This window comes from Podospora bellae-mahoneyi, chromosome 6 (genome assembly GCF_035222275.1).
Source record: "Podospora bellae-mahoneyi strain CBS 112042 chromosome 6, whole genome shotgun sequence".
Taxonomy (NCBI): Eukaryota; Fungi; Ascomycota; class Sordariomycetes; order Sordariales; family Podosporaceae; genus Podospora; species Podospora bellae-mahoneyi.
Window position 1 is genome coordinate 3,673,290 of NC_085885.1, and position 16,359 is coordinate 3,689,648.

The window sequence follows — 16,359 nt, forward strand, 5'->3', positions numbered from 1 at the left end:
TTGGATACCTAGGTAAATACGAAAATTTCACTGCCGGAGACTGCTTTCTCTTTAACCCATCATCTGTCTGACCCAATGCTTCCACGACTCACAGGTGAAGAACTCGTGCCCGCAACTTCACTCGACTCGAGAATAGGAGAATCAGCTGTGGTCTCACTGCCCACCATCTCACTCCATGAAAGAGTGGGCGAATCAGCCACCGTTTTGCCCTCTTCTGAGGATCCCTCATCAAACCCATCGCCATCTTTTACATCCATAATCTCCTGTGCAGATGCCCCCACTGGCAACTCATGCGGCCCCAAATCTTTCACACCTCTCCAGTCTTCCATCTCTTGCCGTGGCAACGTCGATATCCGGGCACTCATCTCTCCCTTCTCCCAAGTCGAAGTCTTGGATAGCGTGTTTCCCTCTTTGAAGGCGGATAGGGTTGCTTTCTTTTGCTTCCGCCGCTTGCGCAAGTGAAAATAGAGATATATAAGCCCTGCCACCAGAAGAATGGCCGAGAAAACTGGGATTACGATGATGGTAACTGTTGTTAGAGAGAGAGAGGGTGGACCAGGTAGTGGAGTTGGTGTGGGGGGTGTGGTCGGTCCAGCTGAGGCGGGCGAGGAGACTGGGCCTGGTGAAGGCATTAGTATCTTTCTGGCCCGTGTGAAGTGGGATTGTGATCCTACTTCTCACCACGGAGCTGACTCGTATAACAAGTGTGCTTGTTTCTACTGCAAGCTTGGAGGTCACGGCGATCTCCGTAGTTGATGTCGAAGTGAATGAACTAGTCGCTACAGGTGGTTCTGTTACCAGGACTGTGGTGGTGACCTGGGTAGTCGTCGAGCTTTTAATGCTTGTGGTGGTTGTTATGATGGATCTTGTCGAGGTTGAGGACGTCCTTGGCGCACTCTGAACGGGAATACTGTCGCAGTACTCAACGTATTCTCCAAATGCTGGCTGCAGATAAAACTTGTTGGCATTAGTCCAGTCATCACCTTCCTTGCCCTGGTGCAAAATGCATGTCCTGCAAGCAGCAAAGTCTTTGGTGAATACAGAGTCCGTTCTGCATAGTTCAGGCGTCTTTCGATACTTCTGAGTCTCTTCGTATGCTCTGTCTGTGCACTTGTCAGCGTCACTCACCAAGACTATATTTCAAGCATATGGGCAACAAACAACATTCTGATCGGCAAAGCTCAGGGACAAAACTGGTATCGATGTGTTGGGGACTTTTATCCGGGTTCTGGGGAGCCATAGTGAACGTCTAGGACCAAGGTTGGGTGTTTGAATCCAACAGAGAGGAAAACTAAAACATTCCACTGATTCACCTACATCGCGAGGGCCATTTGCATTTTGTGTTCTTGACGCAACCCTTACTGTGCCGTACTAAGTTCTTGTATTTTACCCTTCACTACGATTTGATTGTTTGGAGTCTGCGGTCTGATTGCTCCAAGGCGCCTCATGGTCCCCGGCCCCCAAGTCGGCCCTCGTCCGACAACTGCCGCAGACAATCAAGAATGAGCAGCCAATAGAGATCTAGGCCTTCCAAATGATCTGCTAATTAATTAAGCAAACATACTAGCGGTCATCTGGGGCTTGCAACACATCTTAACATAACGATTCATCAGGGACACCAGATGGCGTTAAAGACAACCTGGAAGTATCTCAGACTTGATGAAAAAGAAAAGATACCATGGGCTATCTACCCAAACCAAATCAATTGACATTTTGAAAGATATGTCACAGATGAGCGCTTTCATCAAGCCACTGATCTGTAAGAACGGAGGTCTAATCTCTGCAAGGTGATGGGGCCTACATGTACCAGGCCAGGCAAGACCTCAAAGCTTGGGTGGGCGTTCCACAGCCACCTCCATCCCAACTAACAGGTAGATCCGTCGATCCTCCCAATGCAGGAGTGAAGAAACCCCACTTTATGCTGCTTTTTTGGAAAACATGAACAAGTAATGCACAAAAGGCTACGTGTACAAGACCTTATGTGCTCGCTATCAAACAGCCGCCGCTGTCGCTTCATTTCTCTTCCTCGCCTCCGCCTGTCTAGCATCAGCTTCATCCCAGAACTTGTTGCGGTTGTCGATGTCTCGTTGACAATTATCAATTTCTTTTTGAACCACCTCCCGCCCTTCCTTACAAGTTGAAGGGACGGTTGCGAGGAAGCCTTGGAGCTTGACCTTCCTCGCTGTAAGATTCCCAACCTGCCACTCTCGGTTGAATGCGTAAGCAACGACTTTGATGTCGTTGTCATCCCTAGGTAGCTCCTCTCTCTCGGGACACAGTCTGTCCGCATCCCTTAGACAGGCCTGCACCGCTTGCCGTAATCGCTCCAGATGCCGTTCGTCGTCTTTAATAATTCTCTCCGTCTGTATTGTCTCCAATGATCCTCCGGCCTGTCTAAATGCATTCATCAGATGCCTTAGCTCCCATACAATCACATCTTCTGGCCTATCACCAGGGTTGCTCCCTTGAGGATATAACCTGGCTACCAGTTTCTCAGCCCCTTCCAAGAGCTTCTTCTTAAGCTCAATCGTGCTCTCCAACTTCCAGACCTCAAACCTCGTCATCCATTCCTTGTCAAGCGTGTCCGCTAAAGCAAGGGTCTGCTCACACTCCAGCATCTCTTGGTTCAAACGCTGCAACCCGTTCTTCTCCCGTTCCATCTTATTCAAGGCCTCTGACGCATAACGCTTCGTATCTTCCACTGCGTTCATTCGGATACGATCAACGTGAAAGCCTTCCACGTCAAAGTCGGACCCCGGCCAGCCATGCTTGTGAAACAGCGCCTCAATCCCCTCCAGCCATGGACCCCCACCCTCACCGCACTCATGCCGCCACGGAGCGTCTTCCAGTAACTCATATTGTTTCTTGATGTCCCGCAAAACGTCTGCCGCGTCGCGTGCGGGCATGTTGTCGTAGACATTCCCTCCTTTTTCTCCACACCCCAACCTGGGGTGACTGTCTTCCTCGCAAGCCCGGCGTAAATCCTCCGGCCATGGCAATCTGTTCGCTGTTTTATCAACCAAAGCGGGATCCCGGCTTTCCGGGAAACATTGTTCAAAGACCCCAACAACGTGCCGCTTTGCGTCGTATATGAGCACGACCTGGAGGCCGCAACACAAGGACAGGGGGGTCATCCATCGGCGCATCATCGCGCGCCTATCATCCGTATGGAAGAAGGGGTCACGTGCCTCCTCGACGTGATGCTTGTTGCGGTAGTCAATCAGTATGCCTCCCTTGTAGAAGGCGGCTCGGTCGTGGTTGTCGATATAGGGGAGGAGGGTATAGAGGTAAATGATGCGAGGGTCAAGCTGGAGGTCCTGGTATAGCGGGAGCATGGCCGCCAGGTCGTGGGGACCGGGGCGGAGATCAGAGGCGGGAATGTATTGCATGTGGACAAGGGTTTTGTAAATGTCGAGTAAAAGGGTGGCGACTTCTTGGGCTTTGGAGAGATCTTGCTCGCTGAGCGAGGATTTAATGGACTCCATTGTCAACGGAGAAGATGAGGCCATGGTGTCGACCATATTGGAGATGCTGGGGAGAATTACTCTTCAGTGTCAAAGGAAAGCAGGGCAAGTAATTGATTTAAAGACCACCCTGAAGTCCGAGGACTCTATATTTTAGGCAGCATGGTGGGGAAGATTGGTAGGTGGTAACAGGATGAACCCGAACACGAAGTCCTCTCCAATCAGGAAACCATGTAGGTAGGTACGGTGCCTCGCTCCCAGTACACCACATAATTTCTGCGTGGCCACCGTTATCCCTAATTCACTCTTCCTCAACAACACAGCATCCTTGATCAACACTGGCATTCAAATGATCCTACGTTTCCAACTAGCATTGGGCCAATCGTTTCGAATCCAAGATACAAAGCAAGATACGCCACCGTCGATGATATCGTAGTTCGGAGGGACATGTTGACGTGCTTCAATTTTTGGATCAATAGGAGCTGTGGGAGCGGCCAGAGTCAATGTGAACCAAGAGAAGGCGACCATGTTTATGAACTGGTGAGATCAGCCCAAAGAACACCCTTACTTACAAACTCATAGGTAGGCGAAAAGGACGGTAGGCAAACCTTCATGTTGGCTGGCGATGTTCAGCTCCGACGGACTGCAAAAGAAAGGGCAACAACGCCAAATGCGGGATGATCAAAATGAGGACCAAAGTTGCCAAACAATGGAATAAAAGGTATGGAGAGCAAGGCCAAAGGCCATCACACCCAGTGCTATATTTACGTAAACATTCCTACCTGACTCCTGACATGCTCGGTGGTTGTGGAATGGACACCTTTCATGTTTCCCCCTTGTATGGAATGTTTCAGATCATAGAATAGTCCAAATACCTCAATCCTCTTTGATATCTATCAAATACCTTTCAGCCAGCCAAGATGTAAACACAGGAAAACAGACTTTAGGATAATTGTAGATTCTCAGAAATCTATCTTAATGAAACCCCTAGCAAGAGTTGCCCGTCTACAAAATAAGACTATCAATGGAACTGAGAAAATGCCCATCGCCAGAAGACGTAGCAGCCAAGAATCTTCCACCCATGACAAATTACCTAGGTAAATCACAACCCAGAACAAGTCCTGTCACACCACCCGTTTCGCCCATTACTTTCAATCTCTCAGCCAGTAACAAACATCCGTCTTTTTCATCCCTCTTTACCACCCTAAGCCCCCATCATCAAAGCCTCAGCCCCAGCCTCAACACCTTCCTCGTTCCCAACCACAGGTTCGGCAGCCTCAACCTCAACATCCTCAACAGCAGCCTCAACCTCATCAACAATCTCCCCCATCACAGCCTTCGGCTCCATAGGTTCAACAACCCCCTTCCCCTCCTCCTCAACAACCCCAGCCCCAGCCTGCCCCACCATCACCATCCCAGCGTTCATCATAGCGTTGAATCGCTGGACGTAGGCGCCCAGGTTGAGAACCAAAACTTCACCGAGCGCTACGCCGAGGACAGCGTCTAGGAGCTTGATGGCCATGAGGCTGGACATTATGTTTGTGTTGGCGGCCATGGTGAGGTCGGTGGTGGCGTCAACGGGTTCGGCATCGACTGCGGCTTCGGTGGTGGGAGCAGTAAGGGCAGTTCCATTGGTGATGGGGAGGGTGGTGTCGTTCACTTGGCGGGGCCAGTGGAAGACGGGGGTGGCGATAGAGAAAGTGGTGAGGGTTGAGACGAGGGTGAGGGTGGTGAGCTTGGGGGAGTGTTAGTGATGATTAGGGATTGGGAGAGAAGGGGTACTGACCTTCATTCTGGCGAATTTTTGGGTGCTTGGACTAATGATGGTCTGGGTGAATGAGTGTGCTGAGTCAAGGAGTGTAGAGTTTGAGGGATGAGATCTGATTTTCTGCCTGCCTGCTTCAGAAGAGGGTTATGCGGACATGAAAAGGGAGAGCGTGATATTTAACTGTTTCTTGTCCAGTCAATATTCAGGTGTCCGCCGTCTTTCGGGTCACATATCTGAAGATCTTAGCCTGCAAGCATTCGCCAACGGGGCGGTAACATTCCTCCGAGGCCACCTTCCTGATTCCTACCATGAGCTGACCAAGAAGATTAGTGGTATTTCAACGCAACTCGGAATTGATCGATTCCGAGCCAGATTCTTGGGATAAAACACCACAACAATGGAAAGGTCAACCTCCTGAGTCTATCGATTATGAGGTTGACTCAGATCATCCAAAATAAAACAGTACATGTCTATCATTCCAACTGCTTGGGAATTTGTCGTTGAAAATTTTCCTGTTGGTGAAGACATCGATGGTGAGAAAGCTGCGTGCCTGAGAAATAGTCGCCCGAGCTGAGGAATTCAGTGACATCATCCCAAGCTAAAAGAGGCACCAAAACTCTTGAACGACGCTGCACCAAGGGAGGAGTCTTGGACATTACCACCGCAATGGAATTTGGTTGTTGTTGACGATGAAGAAAAGAATTGTGAACCTGATCATCAGGATGTGTGAGTGATCAAAGGAAAGTGCAGATCGCCTCTCCAAAGACACAGCCCCTGAGCCCCTGAATCCAACCCCTGACCAAATGACTAAAGATGCTCTGAATCTCTCACCCTCGTACAGCCTCGCACCATGAACCTTTGTGACCACCTCGGCCTTATGCCAATGTCATGACCGCTGGTTGATCGGCATATTCCTCTTGGAGTACTGCAATCCACACCTATTACACAACGTCCTCGCCCCTTCTGGTCCCTTCCTCCACTCAGTACTCTCAGTACAGTCACAGTTATAGCATTTACCCGCCGCATTTCGTGCTGGTATTGTTTTCTGTTCGTATTGTCAGCCATCATCAAGTTATATCTCTCTACCTCACTAACCTTCCCATGAGCATCAATCCCAATTTCTCTTATCCTCCGCCTTCCCCTCCCTGGTTTCTGTACTGTCTCCCCTGGGTTGTGATGGGACAAACGGCTCTTGGAGTGTGAGCCAGATGTGCTCTCCTCCACCCACTTTCTCGCCAACTTGATGTCGTCCATCCTCTTCTTGATCACGTCGCTGTTGTTTACCATGATGTTGACCACTCTCTTAGATGGGAGCTTGACGAGCAGAGTTGAGTCGTTATTGCCAGGGTGGCAGTCGGCTGTACAGCGTCTTGCAAAGTCGTAGAGGGCAAAAGCTGAGTTGGCGATCTGTGATGGTTAGTGAGTCTATTTACCCTAGGTACACAGAACATACTGCTTCAAGTGCTTCGGTGTAGTTCAGCTTGGCAGGAATATCCACCATTCCCTCGGTGCTCTCGTGGTCACTGCCGGTGTTGACATGGATGGTGCTGTAATCGGCAGTGGGTGCTATGGAGGCAGACGATGGTTTCCGTGGTGAGTCGGCATGCTGGAATGGGTCGCGGTTGGCGCTGAGTGGATCCAATCTCAAGGGTGACCAGGGCCCGGCGGTGAAAGTGCAAGAGCAATATGGACTCGCGTAACGAGGAGATTCGTGAGCTTCGGGGGAGTGTGGTGACCGGAACGGGATCCGGCCGCCGAGGAGTGGAAGGGTGGTGTGGCGTGTGGGAGGGGCCCCGTCGCCAGCGGAGTGCGCTATGCTCTCAGTGAGCTCAGAGAAGGAGGGAAGCCATGATGCCTGGTGGTGGTGAAAAGTGGAGGAGGAGTCTGACATATTTCTGTCTGCGGTTTTCTCAACCCATGCTATGTAAATAACCCTGAAAGGTACGGTGGAGTAGTCTTGTGTGTCGTAAACACGACAAAGTCCGGATTACACCCGACACCGTGATGACCTTAATATATCACTCGCCAACTTATCCTTAGAGGGTTAGATGCCCAAACCTCGGATCGAAGTTGACTCTTTCCGCGTCCGTCCCAGCCAAAAAAGCATCTGCAAGATGACTGGGTCGAGGCTGCTGTAGAACGCCTGGAAGCAACTGTCAGGGGGAAGTTTGATTCTGGAAGGCCCAACACCACCTTGGCTAGCTGCCTCTCTCGGTAAAAAGACTGTGTGCCGGGTGAGCCATCCAGGTGATCTCTTTTTGTCCAATATTACCGTCGATCCATAACGTACGGATCAAAACGGAATAAAAGGTCTTTCATGAAAGCGGTCAACATCTGACACTATTTGCGGCGGCATTGCATTATTAGCGTCCAGTACATTGTATATAATGTTGGGAATATACCTGATGCTCCTGTAATACTGGCTATCTTATTCAAACGGTCAACTGATTTCAGGCGTGGCCAGTCAAACTAGTTAGGTAGTATTTTCGGGAGGAACAAACAAGCCCTCGGGACGGCGGCAGCTTCTCCAACCAAGGTCACGATCCGAGGATTCGATGCAGCCGATGATCCCGTTTTTTCGGCACATGCGGGACCGACACGGGTTGAAGACTGACGACCGCGGGCCGTGCCCAAAGACGAACAGGTCTTCCGCTGCTCGACTGCCACCTATCAGGACGGTTCGAGCAACCGGATCCCAGAAACTGTGAAATATGCCGAATCCGTGCCGGATCGTCACATCGGGCCCGATTGTGCAAAGACCCGTGACAAAATATTGACTTGAACACAACTGCGATGTAGCAGCTGCACCCCAGGTTACACACCGATCCGGACGACAACGACCGGGGCAGAAACTTTGAGTATGTCAGTTTTGGCAATAGTCTCCGAGAAGAGCTACTGAATTACATGATCTTTGTATTTGTCTCTGCCTTTGGAACTTCTCAAGTCCTTATAGGTTCACCAAAAGCATTCTATCCCTTTAAAACATACCCAAAACAGGATAATTCGGCCTGGTAGCGTTCTCCCATGCCCAGCATGATAGACGAATATTTTCCGTTCCGATCCCCCTTTTCCCCTACCAAGCCCGACGCTCTTGTTGCCTTGATGTTAGAATAGCATATCCAAATCGCAAGCGCCGAACACCAGCCCCAGATGCCCACTCAAACGCCAATTTAAAAAGAGGAAAGGTTGCCGTTTTGTTTTCGTTTGATCATGCTTTCCCAATCGCAGGGCGGCGCCTCCTTCAGCTTGCAGACCCCGCACAAGGCATCCACACTATCGTTGGGAGTTGGTTAGAGAATTTGGTGGCTTGCAACAGGTTAGGTTGGAATGGATGGCTCGGGTACCTCTCAAAGTATAAGATATTTAGATTCATTGGATGTGGGTGGCTGTGTAATCGCGGCACCATTTCGAAGCGATAAAGCGGAAGTGGCCACAAAAGGGCCTTCGCTGAATAAAGTCACACATGGTGTGATTTGCGTTGGAACTGGTTGATGAGCGAGCGACTTGAGTTTGAACCGAGAAAGCATAGAGTCACAGCACCCTTCGGGATGGACCCAATGTTTGTTCTTGTACGCGATGGACAGTGGGCTTCACCTCCCAGCACGACCAAAACCAGTGTAGCAGTGTTTCACCGAGGCCATACTCTCTTAGGATTTCACCAAGGTGATCATTCCCAGTTCCAACGCTTCTTTGTAGTTGACCATTCTCATTCTGGTGAGTTGCATGGATGACATGGAAAGTTAACCCTCATGAAAATACCCGAAATAGGAAGAGAAGACCCACCGAGAGAGGCAATATTGTCCGAAGATGGGTTTTATCCCGTCACTCCCGTGAAGGTGGCCTCGGAAAAACGGGCTAGCGTGCTATCAAACACGGATCTAACTGCCTTTACGGTGGTATTCGTTTGCCTCTGTCTCGGAGTCTCTTTCACCCACAAAAAGTGACTTTACAATCGTCAATCCAGCTAAATACATCGCATTGCAGCCGCAAAAGTATATGAATATAACATTATAGGTAAAATATAGTTAAAATTAGGACTTTCATATGTATGATAACTCTAAATGAAATAACAGAAAAAATAGAGAGATATATATAATAGTATTATAACCTATATATAAAGAAGCATAATTTTGACTTACATGCCGAAGACGATGAGATCCATGTTCGATAGCACGATAGCCCGTTTTCCCGAGCCATCCTCACTCCCGTCATGTCTTGGGTGGGCGCACAGTTGACAGGCTTTGAGATGAAAACAGGGCTGGGTGATGCCCAATTCCTTGTCAGTGAGCAAATGTGACACCCTCTCCCACACCAGGGCCAAGTGATAGCTGCAACAAAGTCTCCAAGAAGCCAGTTTAGTCTGGGGGAAGCTAACCGTTAGGTGGACGGTGGAGATGGCATTAGCCCGATACCTAGCATCAGCGGCGGTAATCGGATATGGTCATGGGCAATGCATCTTGACCGCCGTTTCCACACCCCAGCTCAAAATGATTGATCACATCTTTACACTGATGTCTCCGGGACCGGGGCTTGGCCCCTCCTCGGGTTCCCAGATTGGCTAAACCAGGACGAGGCCTTGCGTTGCATCATCAGCCACTGGCTGGGCTCGAATTTAGAATGGCCATTCATTCCATCCTCGACCGTAATGGGATTGACGTAAAAAACAGAATCCCATTGGCCGAACTGAAACTGATCGAGTTGGATGGTGTGGTGTTCGGTTCCCAGCGCCTTACAAAGCGTGCCTGAAATTGTGTAGCTGTTGTGGCAGCCGTGGCTGCAAGGTTAGCCTGGTGCCTTTTCCCTCTCGTTCGTCTCATGGTCTGAAAAAGCTCGAATGCTCAGGCGCGTGTCAAGTCGAGTTTGGCAGATTGTCGATCACATTGTTTGTGGATTGTCGTTCGTAAGTGTGACGTCCTATGCAAGCCGAAGAAATTTGTCGTTGTTGGTACTCTTCAGTCACAAAGTTGATATTGCTGATGGATCTTGATCGATTTACACATGCTCGCCTTACCATCGGGAAATTGTCAACTGCAAAGTGGGGGTTGCTGATCGCAGTGGGAGGTGATCGACATGTGGAAAGTCAGGAACCAACAACCCTACCCTCTCTTGGCGCAGTTGGCGGAGGCGGACGAGATGGCATTAAGCACAACAGAAAGCTTTGACCAAACAAACCTCAAGGCTTGATACAAACTCGCCGATATTGGTATTCCACAAGTCACCTTCCTGATGCCGTGGTGAGATGTCAACACCTTCCAGAGCTGGCCTTTTGAGGTTGCTTCCCAGTTGTCGAACGCATGGACCAGGCGCCGAGTGACGATAGCGCGCACCACCTTCCCCGTATGGATCATGGCAGGTAACTTGAACAAAGACGTGATCTTGCTCGTCGCCTACCCTCTAGGTTCTCTTGGCCCTCTCCTTTGATGTCTGTGGCTTGTCTGTAATGACGGGTTTCTTTTTGTTGGCATTATCTTGGGTCCCCGCTACTAACGTCGTGTCTCTGGATCGCATCCCATCGTCAGCTTGCTCACCTTATTACCGACAGATGCCCACTGCCCGGCCACAGCTGCTCCGAATCAACACTTTACTGAACCAGCCTCGAACCCTGATTTATCCGAAGTTTGTGCTGAACCAGATGCTGTGTTGATGATGCCTCCAGCCAATGGCAGATCAGCAGACCAAGACACGCTTCCACATCCTCCTGCTCAATCGCTCGATCGCTGACCAACGTCATTTTTCGCTGACGAACTTCGGTTGATACGGCCATCGCTACAGAGCCGAACTTTTGTTAAAGCTGGCAAGTCGCTCCGGTACAGCTTGCAAGCTCTGGCAGATGCTGTGCCCAGCCAGTGAGGCAATCATCACCCCTCGCGACGTGGCGGCCCTTCGACTGCCATCATCGCGCCATGTATCTCGGGACATATTGACCCAGTATCGACGGGGAATGCGTTGTGCCTCGTTGAGCCGTTTGAACGGAGTCTTCGGCCGGTCGCCTGAGCGAGTCGAGTCTTTCTGCGGCACCCGATACGACGACCTGTGATGGGACAAGAGTCAGCAATATACCGGATAATGGCCTCCTCGTCTCTGCCTCCCACGTTCCTTAACTGGTACCTATCCTCAGAAGCCTTGGTTATTGTACAGCATTTCGCTTTTGGTCGAGGCTATTTTTAGTTTGTTGGTCCCGATCGGAGACATTTGCCGCACCGGCAGAATGCGACGACCACCGTGAGAACAGCAAATCCGGGTCCGACAGGATACCCAGCACCAGCACCAGCATCAACAAGCATGCATTACCATGGTATTAGACGACTCAATCAGATGGGAAAGCGACTTACAGATGATCAAGCCGACTTGCTCAACACTCTAGCTCAAGCTGCTGGCTGTGGAACCGCCCATTTGCTCGAGGCCCCCGAAGTGGTATTGCCTACCACCCGGGGGGAGAAGTCTTATTTTCGGATACGGCTTGGAAAAATGCACCGGCTGGACCCGACACTCTGTCACTTGCCACACACTGCAACAATGGGTAGCTTTTTGCAAAGAGATTCACAGCAATCACGATGGGGCATCCGGAATTGTTTCAGAAAGGCTTGATTGACTCATGCTAGACAAGAGAGGAAAAGAGAAAGACCACACAAGAAAAGCGAACAGAAGATAAAACAAGAAATTCCGGATATGAGCCAAGTTCCTCGGTCAGGGTATCCGTGGCAGGCACTCAACCATGCCAGCCCCACGTCCTGCCGCCTTCCAAGGTCCCAGAGCCCGCATCCCTTTTGGTTTCCACACCCGCCATTTCCGCAAAGTCCTTTTCCGTGTTCGGAGGAAGAAAAAAGAAGACCAAGCCAGCCTAAACCCCTGGGCCCAATGCTGTGGTAGATGGAAAAGCCATCTATTTGCAGGTGCGCCAGGCGATGTTGACCTGCTGGGTGAAGGCAACGGTGGCGTCGTCGTTTGTGATCTCACCGATGGCAGTGCGGTTGCTGCTGGTGAGGGCGATGCGGTTGTTGACGTTGAGGATGCCGTTGGCGCCGCAGGGCGAGTAGATGTAGCTGGCGGTGGGGATGCGGTCGGCCTTGGTGTAGACCTGGCCAGACTCCCAGATGCCGCCGCCTGTGATGGAGGTCTGGGTGGTGGTGGTGGCGCTGGCGTCCTGGCTGAAGTAGTAGGTGCTGTAAAAGGTGCCGGTGACGCCCTTCTCGAGCTGAGCGTAGCCGTGGTAGGTGGACTCGACAACGGCGAACTGGAAGCCGCTGGGGTACTGTGTAGGGAGTGCGTGTTAGCCTTGGCCTTTGTCTCATTGACATCACAGGAATGGTGGCATGCACAGGCTCTACCTTTAGGGAGAGATGGAGCTGGCAGTTCTTGGTCTTAGCAGTGGGGTCATAGCCGGGGCCGATGTAGGTCTGGAAGCGGTCGAAACCGAAGGTGACAACCTGTTGATGGGTTAGCATCTGCTGTCCTGTTTTTCTGTCTTGCCGCCTTGCTTCTAGCTTACAGTCTTATCGGGAGAGATGGAAGTGGAAACGGAGCCCTGGGGGCAGCCGTTGCCAGAGAAGCTGGCCTTGTCGATCTGGATCTGCTTCGGGTCGGGGGCGTTGGCCCAGCCGTCGTTTCCGACGACCTGAGCAACGGGGCTGGCGGCAGCGAGAGCGGGGAGGAGGAAAGCGACGGCCTTCATTTTGATGATTGGGTTGCTGAAAAAGCTGGTTGGAAACCGAAGATGAAGATGGTGCGGGCGGTGATCGGAAGATCTGAAGGCTGGAGGATGCTGAAGGCTTGAAGGCTGATGAGTTGATGAGGAAAAGAGGTCGATATCGTCGAGGAAGGGCTCGATACTTATACTCGTCTCTCGGGCTCGAACGTCCCTCTTTCTCGTGATGACTTCACATTATCCGAGGAACAAACTCCATATTCCCGGCCGCGGACGGGAAAGACGTTTCTCGTTCGAGCGAGACCCGCTTGACATCGTCGGTATGGTGTTGTTAATTTGGTCCCCAGACTGTGCAGCCGTCTCCCAGACCCCAGCTTCTTCGCGGTTCTCCGACTCCTTCTCCCCGTTTGGAACTTGGAGTAGTTTGCATCCGGATGTAAACATTGTCTGTCGATGGCGTTCGAGGCCAGGGTGGGTCTTCGTTTCCGAGGTTCTCGCACGCCTCCAGGACCACAGTCGCAGCAGCCAAATTTACGGATGAAGTGAGGATAAATGAACTACAAATTAAGACGGGACGTCGAGCTCTTATGGCTCGCTTCACCAAGGTACATGACCCTTACCAGAGCCGCACGAAGACCCAGTCCGATGCTTTCGCGTTACTCGATTTGCTGACGCTTCTATCTATCTAGATGTCATTGTGGATATTCCAGTAACTATAATTCTTTTTATAGAAGCCACTCTCCAGATTTCGACAAACCCGACACTGCGAAAGTCCAATTCAGGCCGTCGCTGGCAATATCGGCTTAGCATGCGGTGAGGACCGTGTCACATTGCGACATGCACTTGAGAAACTGGCCACCGACAACCGGGAATCATGGCTGTCTTGATGTTGTAGACATGTTGGTCTCCAAGTCACCCCTAGTCTACGAAGCTCAGATCCACGATAATGCAACAAGCAAATTCTGTTGCACTCCCCGATCAGCAAGACAACCTGAAGACAAAACAATGGACGAATCCCGAGAACCGCGACCCGGGATACTGGCAAGGGCCACACTTGTTGAGATCTCCCACTCCGCTGGCAGCGCTGATCTTGTAACACGACGAGGCGCACCACTGGAAACTTGCACCAGAAGCCAGTGCTACCCAACAGACATGACACTTGTTGCCATTGCTATTTTTGTGGCATGCTCAGGGGTCATTAATTAAGCTTAATTGAGGGACCCACCCTTTGTTCCCGGACGTGGCCATCGCGGACCTGGGTCGTGGCGTGGTGGTTGCATCTCGCTGCTATCGGGGATAGAGACTCGAGAGACGTTGACGTTGCGTCGGTGGTCAGCTGACCACCACATTGCCCGCCAGACGGAGTCCTCTGGCCATGCACCGCGAAGCTCCATCATGGCTGCCAACACACACACACGCCGTCGGTGAAGCACAGCCCGGAGGCATTCCACCATCGATCAAAAGGACAGACCAAATACGGTTGTTCAATCCAGCCACTACTATAGGGTATTTGCTCGACCCGCCAATGCCGTTCAACCGTGCCATGGACCAACACTAGCGTTGCCGGAGTGCCCCTGGGGTACCAAACTACCCCCTTGTTCCGCCACACAGGATGAGGAACCAGATGCTCCGAATTTTTACGATTGGCCCAGCAAGGCGAAGACTTCTTGCTTTATCTACACGCCTGCACTAACAATCGCTGTTATTCTCATGACCCCGTTCCCCACATCGTCCCATCTCGAATCAAGAAGTTCCTTACTTGTCAAATATCAGTTCTCGGCTATTTCTTCGCTTGTGATCCAGGAAGAGCAACCCGAGCGGGTGGCAAAAGGGCATTTGTCGAGCTTTCACAGTAAACGGGTTGAGAAAATAGAACCGTGCAGTTTGGTCCGGTCAAGGAGCTCTGTCTGCGATGGCTTTGGGTCGGTCCATCCTCAACTTACCCTCTGGGCAATTTCCTCCCGAGAGGAATGATACAGAGTCAATGTGAAGGGTTGACTGACAGTAACAGACCATGGGGCCGCATAACTCTGTGCTACCTATCTACAATCTACCTTGAATGCGATGGTCCAGAAAAAGCGACCCACATTCCCGCAGTTCGGCGGCTTGCCAGGAACCCGGGATGCCCCCCAGCCTTCCCATGCAGTGCAAGGCTGGACAGGCTGAAAGGATACCAACCGATTGACACAACCCCTGGGCTGTTCCACGGTTACTGGCCACATGTAGGCCACCCTTTGCACGAGTCGGTTGCATTCGGCCCTGCGACGTTACCGTTTGGGCAAAACCCAACCTGATCATGGCCGCCAACCATGCAAGACACACGAGCTTGTCTTTTATGAATGTGCTCAAAGGACCCCAGTATAAAATCGTATCCACATTGCTGACTGTCACTTTGCAATAGCGTGTAGATTGGGCTTTTATATCAAGGTCACTTTGCTGCTCCCCATCTCCCTGTTGTACTGTCAAGCGAGTACAGGAATAGTAACAGTGTATATGAGGGTTCGTGCCAGGTACCACGAGGGAACCTGGGTTCTGCTCGTAACTGGGGATATCTATGGTGCAGGACATGCTGCAGGTAATATGGAGGTTCTCATCAGTCTGACCCCCGATTTGCAGGAACTGGACTCTGGACGACGTCTCATCAACACCCCCGATGCAATTGACCAGCTCCCTTTCTGGCCGAAAGAAGAAACGGAAGATGACTGGCTACGACTGCTGCCTTGATCAAGCAATACAGATATTGATCTCTGTGTGGATTCCAGATGTCGACCCCAACTTTCCTGTGCCAGATGCCGCTATCTTTAGCTCAGGGTAGCATCGAGATGTAGCTTTGTGTATAGTAAACAATAGACATATGAGAAGATTTTCTGATGCCAGCAACCACCGAGTGAACCGTCGATGTATCAGCCTGAGTTGCGAGAGGAGGCGCAGTTCAAAATATGGTCTGATGAAGGGTCCTCGCTGTTGTGTTGACAGGTTGTTTTGGTGGCTGGGCCGGAGCGTAGGAGATAGGCATCACGGCCGCCGAGGTCCAGCACTACCGCGCCAACTACCACGGGCCGCATCTCACACAAAGTACCAATGCGGCGGTGCTCCCGGGATAGTAAGAGAGAAGGAGGGGAATGTTACCCTGTGGGGGGGATGATCGACCACGCCTTTCTCCGTCCCGTCCGGCTTGCCTGCCATTGGAGGTGAACGTGAAAGAGGTGAGTGACACAGGTGGGATGTCCGTGTAAATGTTTATCCAGGGGAGAAAGGAAATCGAGGGCGTCTGTTCTGGTGATGGGCCGCCTCTCGGACCTTGGTGGTTGACGCCGAGATGGTGCTGAGCTCTGTCTACCTATCTTCTACAGTCATCATCACTCACCAGTAGTCGCGGCCTACAATGCTTTCTCAACGAGAAACAGCAAACCTCAAATGGTTTGCCCCGTCCAAGCCGATCGAATCTTCCGGGCGCTCACCAAGTAGAAGGCGGCCAACAT

General features: G+C 51.3%; 6 protein-coding genes across 6 annotated transcripts; all 6 read right to left on the minus strand.

Moving 5' to 3' along the window:
- Nucleotides 1–59: 59 nt before the first annotated feature.
- QC761_0099420 (uncharacterized protein) lies at nucleotides 60–1,276 on the minus strand (the record flags this gene model as incomplete). The annotated part of the gene is made up of 3 exons (XM_062873090.1): nucleotides 1,162–1,276; nucleotides 675–1,103; nucleotides 60–619 (listed from the first exon to the last, which is right to left on the minus strand). The coding sequence occupies exons 1-3, from the start codon at nucleotides 1,238–1,240 to the stop codon at nucleotides 60–62; spliced, it is 1,068 nt and encodes a 355-aa protein (XP_062730143.1). The 5' UTR covers nucleotides 1,241–1,276.
- A 715-nt stretch (nucleotides 1,277–1,991) lies between these two features.
- On the minus strand, nucleotides 1,992–3,521 carry QC761_609960 (uncharacterized protein; the record flags this gene model as incomplete). The annotated part of the gene is made up of 1 exon (XM_062881408.1): nucleotides 1,992–3,521. The coding sequence occupies one exon, from the start codon at nucleotides 3,519–3,521 to the stop codon at nucleotides 1,992–1,994; it is 1,530 nt and encodes a 509-aa protein (XP_062730144.1).
- An 886-nt stretch (nucleotides 3,522–4,407) lies between these two features.
- QC761_609965 (uncharacterized protein) lies at nucleotides 4,408–5,256 on the minus strand (the record flags this gene model as incomplete). Its single annotated transcript, XM_062881409.1, is given in 3 exon segments — nucleotides 4,408–4,620; nucleotides 4,640–5,199; nucleotides 5,251–5,256. The coding sequence occupies 2 exon segments, from the start codon at nucleotides 5,254–5,256 to the stop codon at nucleotides 4,669–4,671; spliced, it is 537 nt and encodes a 178-aa protein (XP_062730145.1). The 3' UTR covers nucleotides 4,408–4,620; nucleotides 4,640–4,668.
- Nucleotides 5,257–6,118: 862 nt separating this feature from the next.
- On the minus strand, nucleotides 6,119–7,609 carry QC761_609970 (uncharacterized protein; the record flags this gene model as incomplete). The annotated part of the gene is made up of 3 exons (XM_062881410.1): nucleotides 6,686–7,609; nucleotides 6,328–6,639; nucleotides 6,119–6,277 (listed from the first exon to the last, which is right to left on the minus strand). Exons 1-3 carry the CDS (start codon nucleotides 7,121–7,123, stop codon nucleotides 6,119–6,121), a joined length of 909 nt encoding a protein of 302 aa, XP_062730146.1. The 5' UTR covers nucleotides 7,124–7,609.
- A 992-nt stretch (nucleotides 7,610–8,601) lies between these two features.
- On the minus strand, nucleotides 8,602–8,697 carry QC761_609980 (uncharacterized protein; the record flags this gene model as incomplete). Its single annotated transcript, XM_062881411.1, has 1 exon — nucleotides 8,602–8,697. One exon carries the CDS (start codon nucleotides 8,695–8,697, stop codon nucleotides 8,602–8,604), a length of 96 nt encoding a protein of 31 aa, XP_062730147.1.
- Nucleotides 8,698–10,621: 1,924 nt separating this feature from the next.
- On the minus strand, nucleotides 10,622–13,100 carry QC761_609990 (uncharacterized protein). Its single transcript, XM_062881412.1, has 4 exons — nucleotides 13,063–13,100; nucleotides 12,722–13,001; nucleotides 12,561–12,659; nucleotides 10,622–12,484 (listed from the first exon to the last, which is right to left on the minus strand). The coding sequence occupies exons 2-4, from the start codon at nucleotides 12,902–12,904 to the stop codon at nucleotides 12,116–12,118; spliced, it is 651 nt and encodes a 216-aa protein (XP_062730148.1). The 5' UTR covers nucleotides 12,905–13,001; nucleotides 13,063–13,100; the 3' UTR covers nucleotides 10,622–12,115.
- Between the last annotated feature and the right edge of the window lie 3,259 nt (nucleotides 13,101–16,359).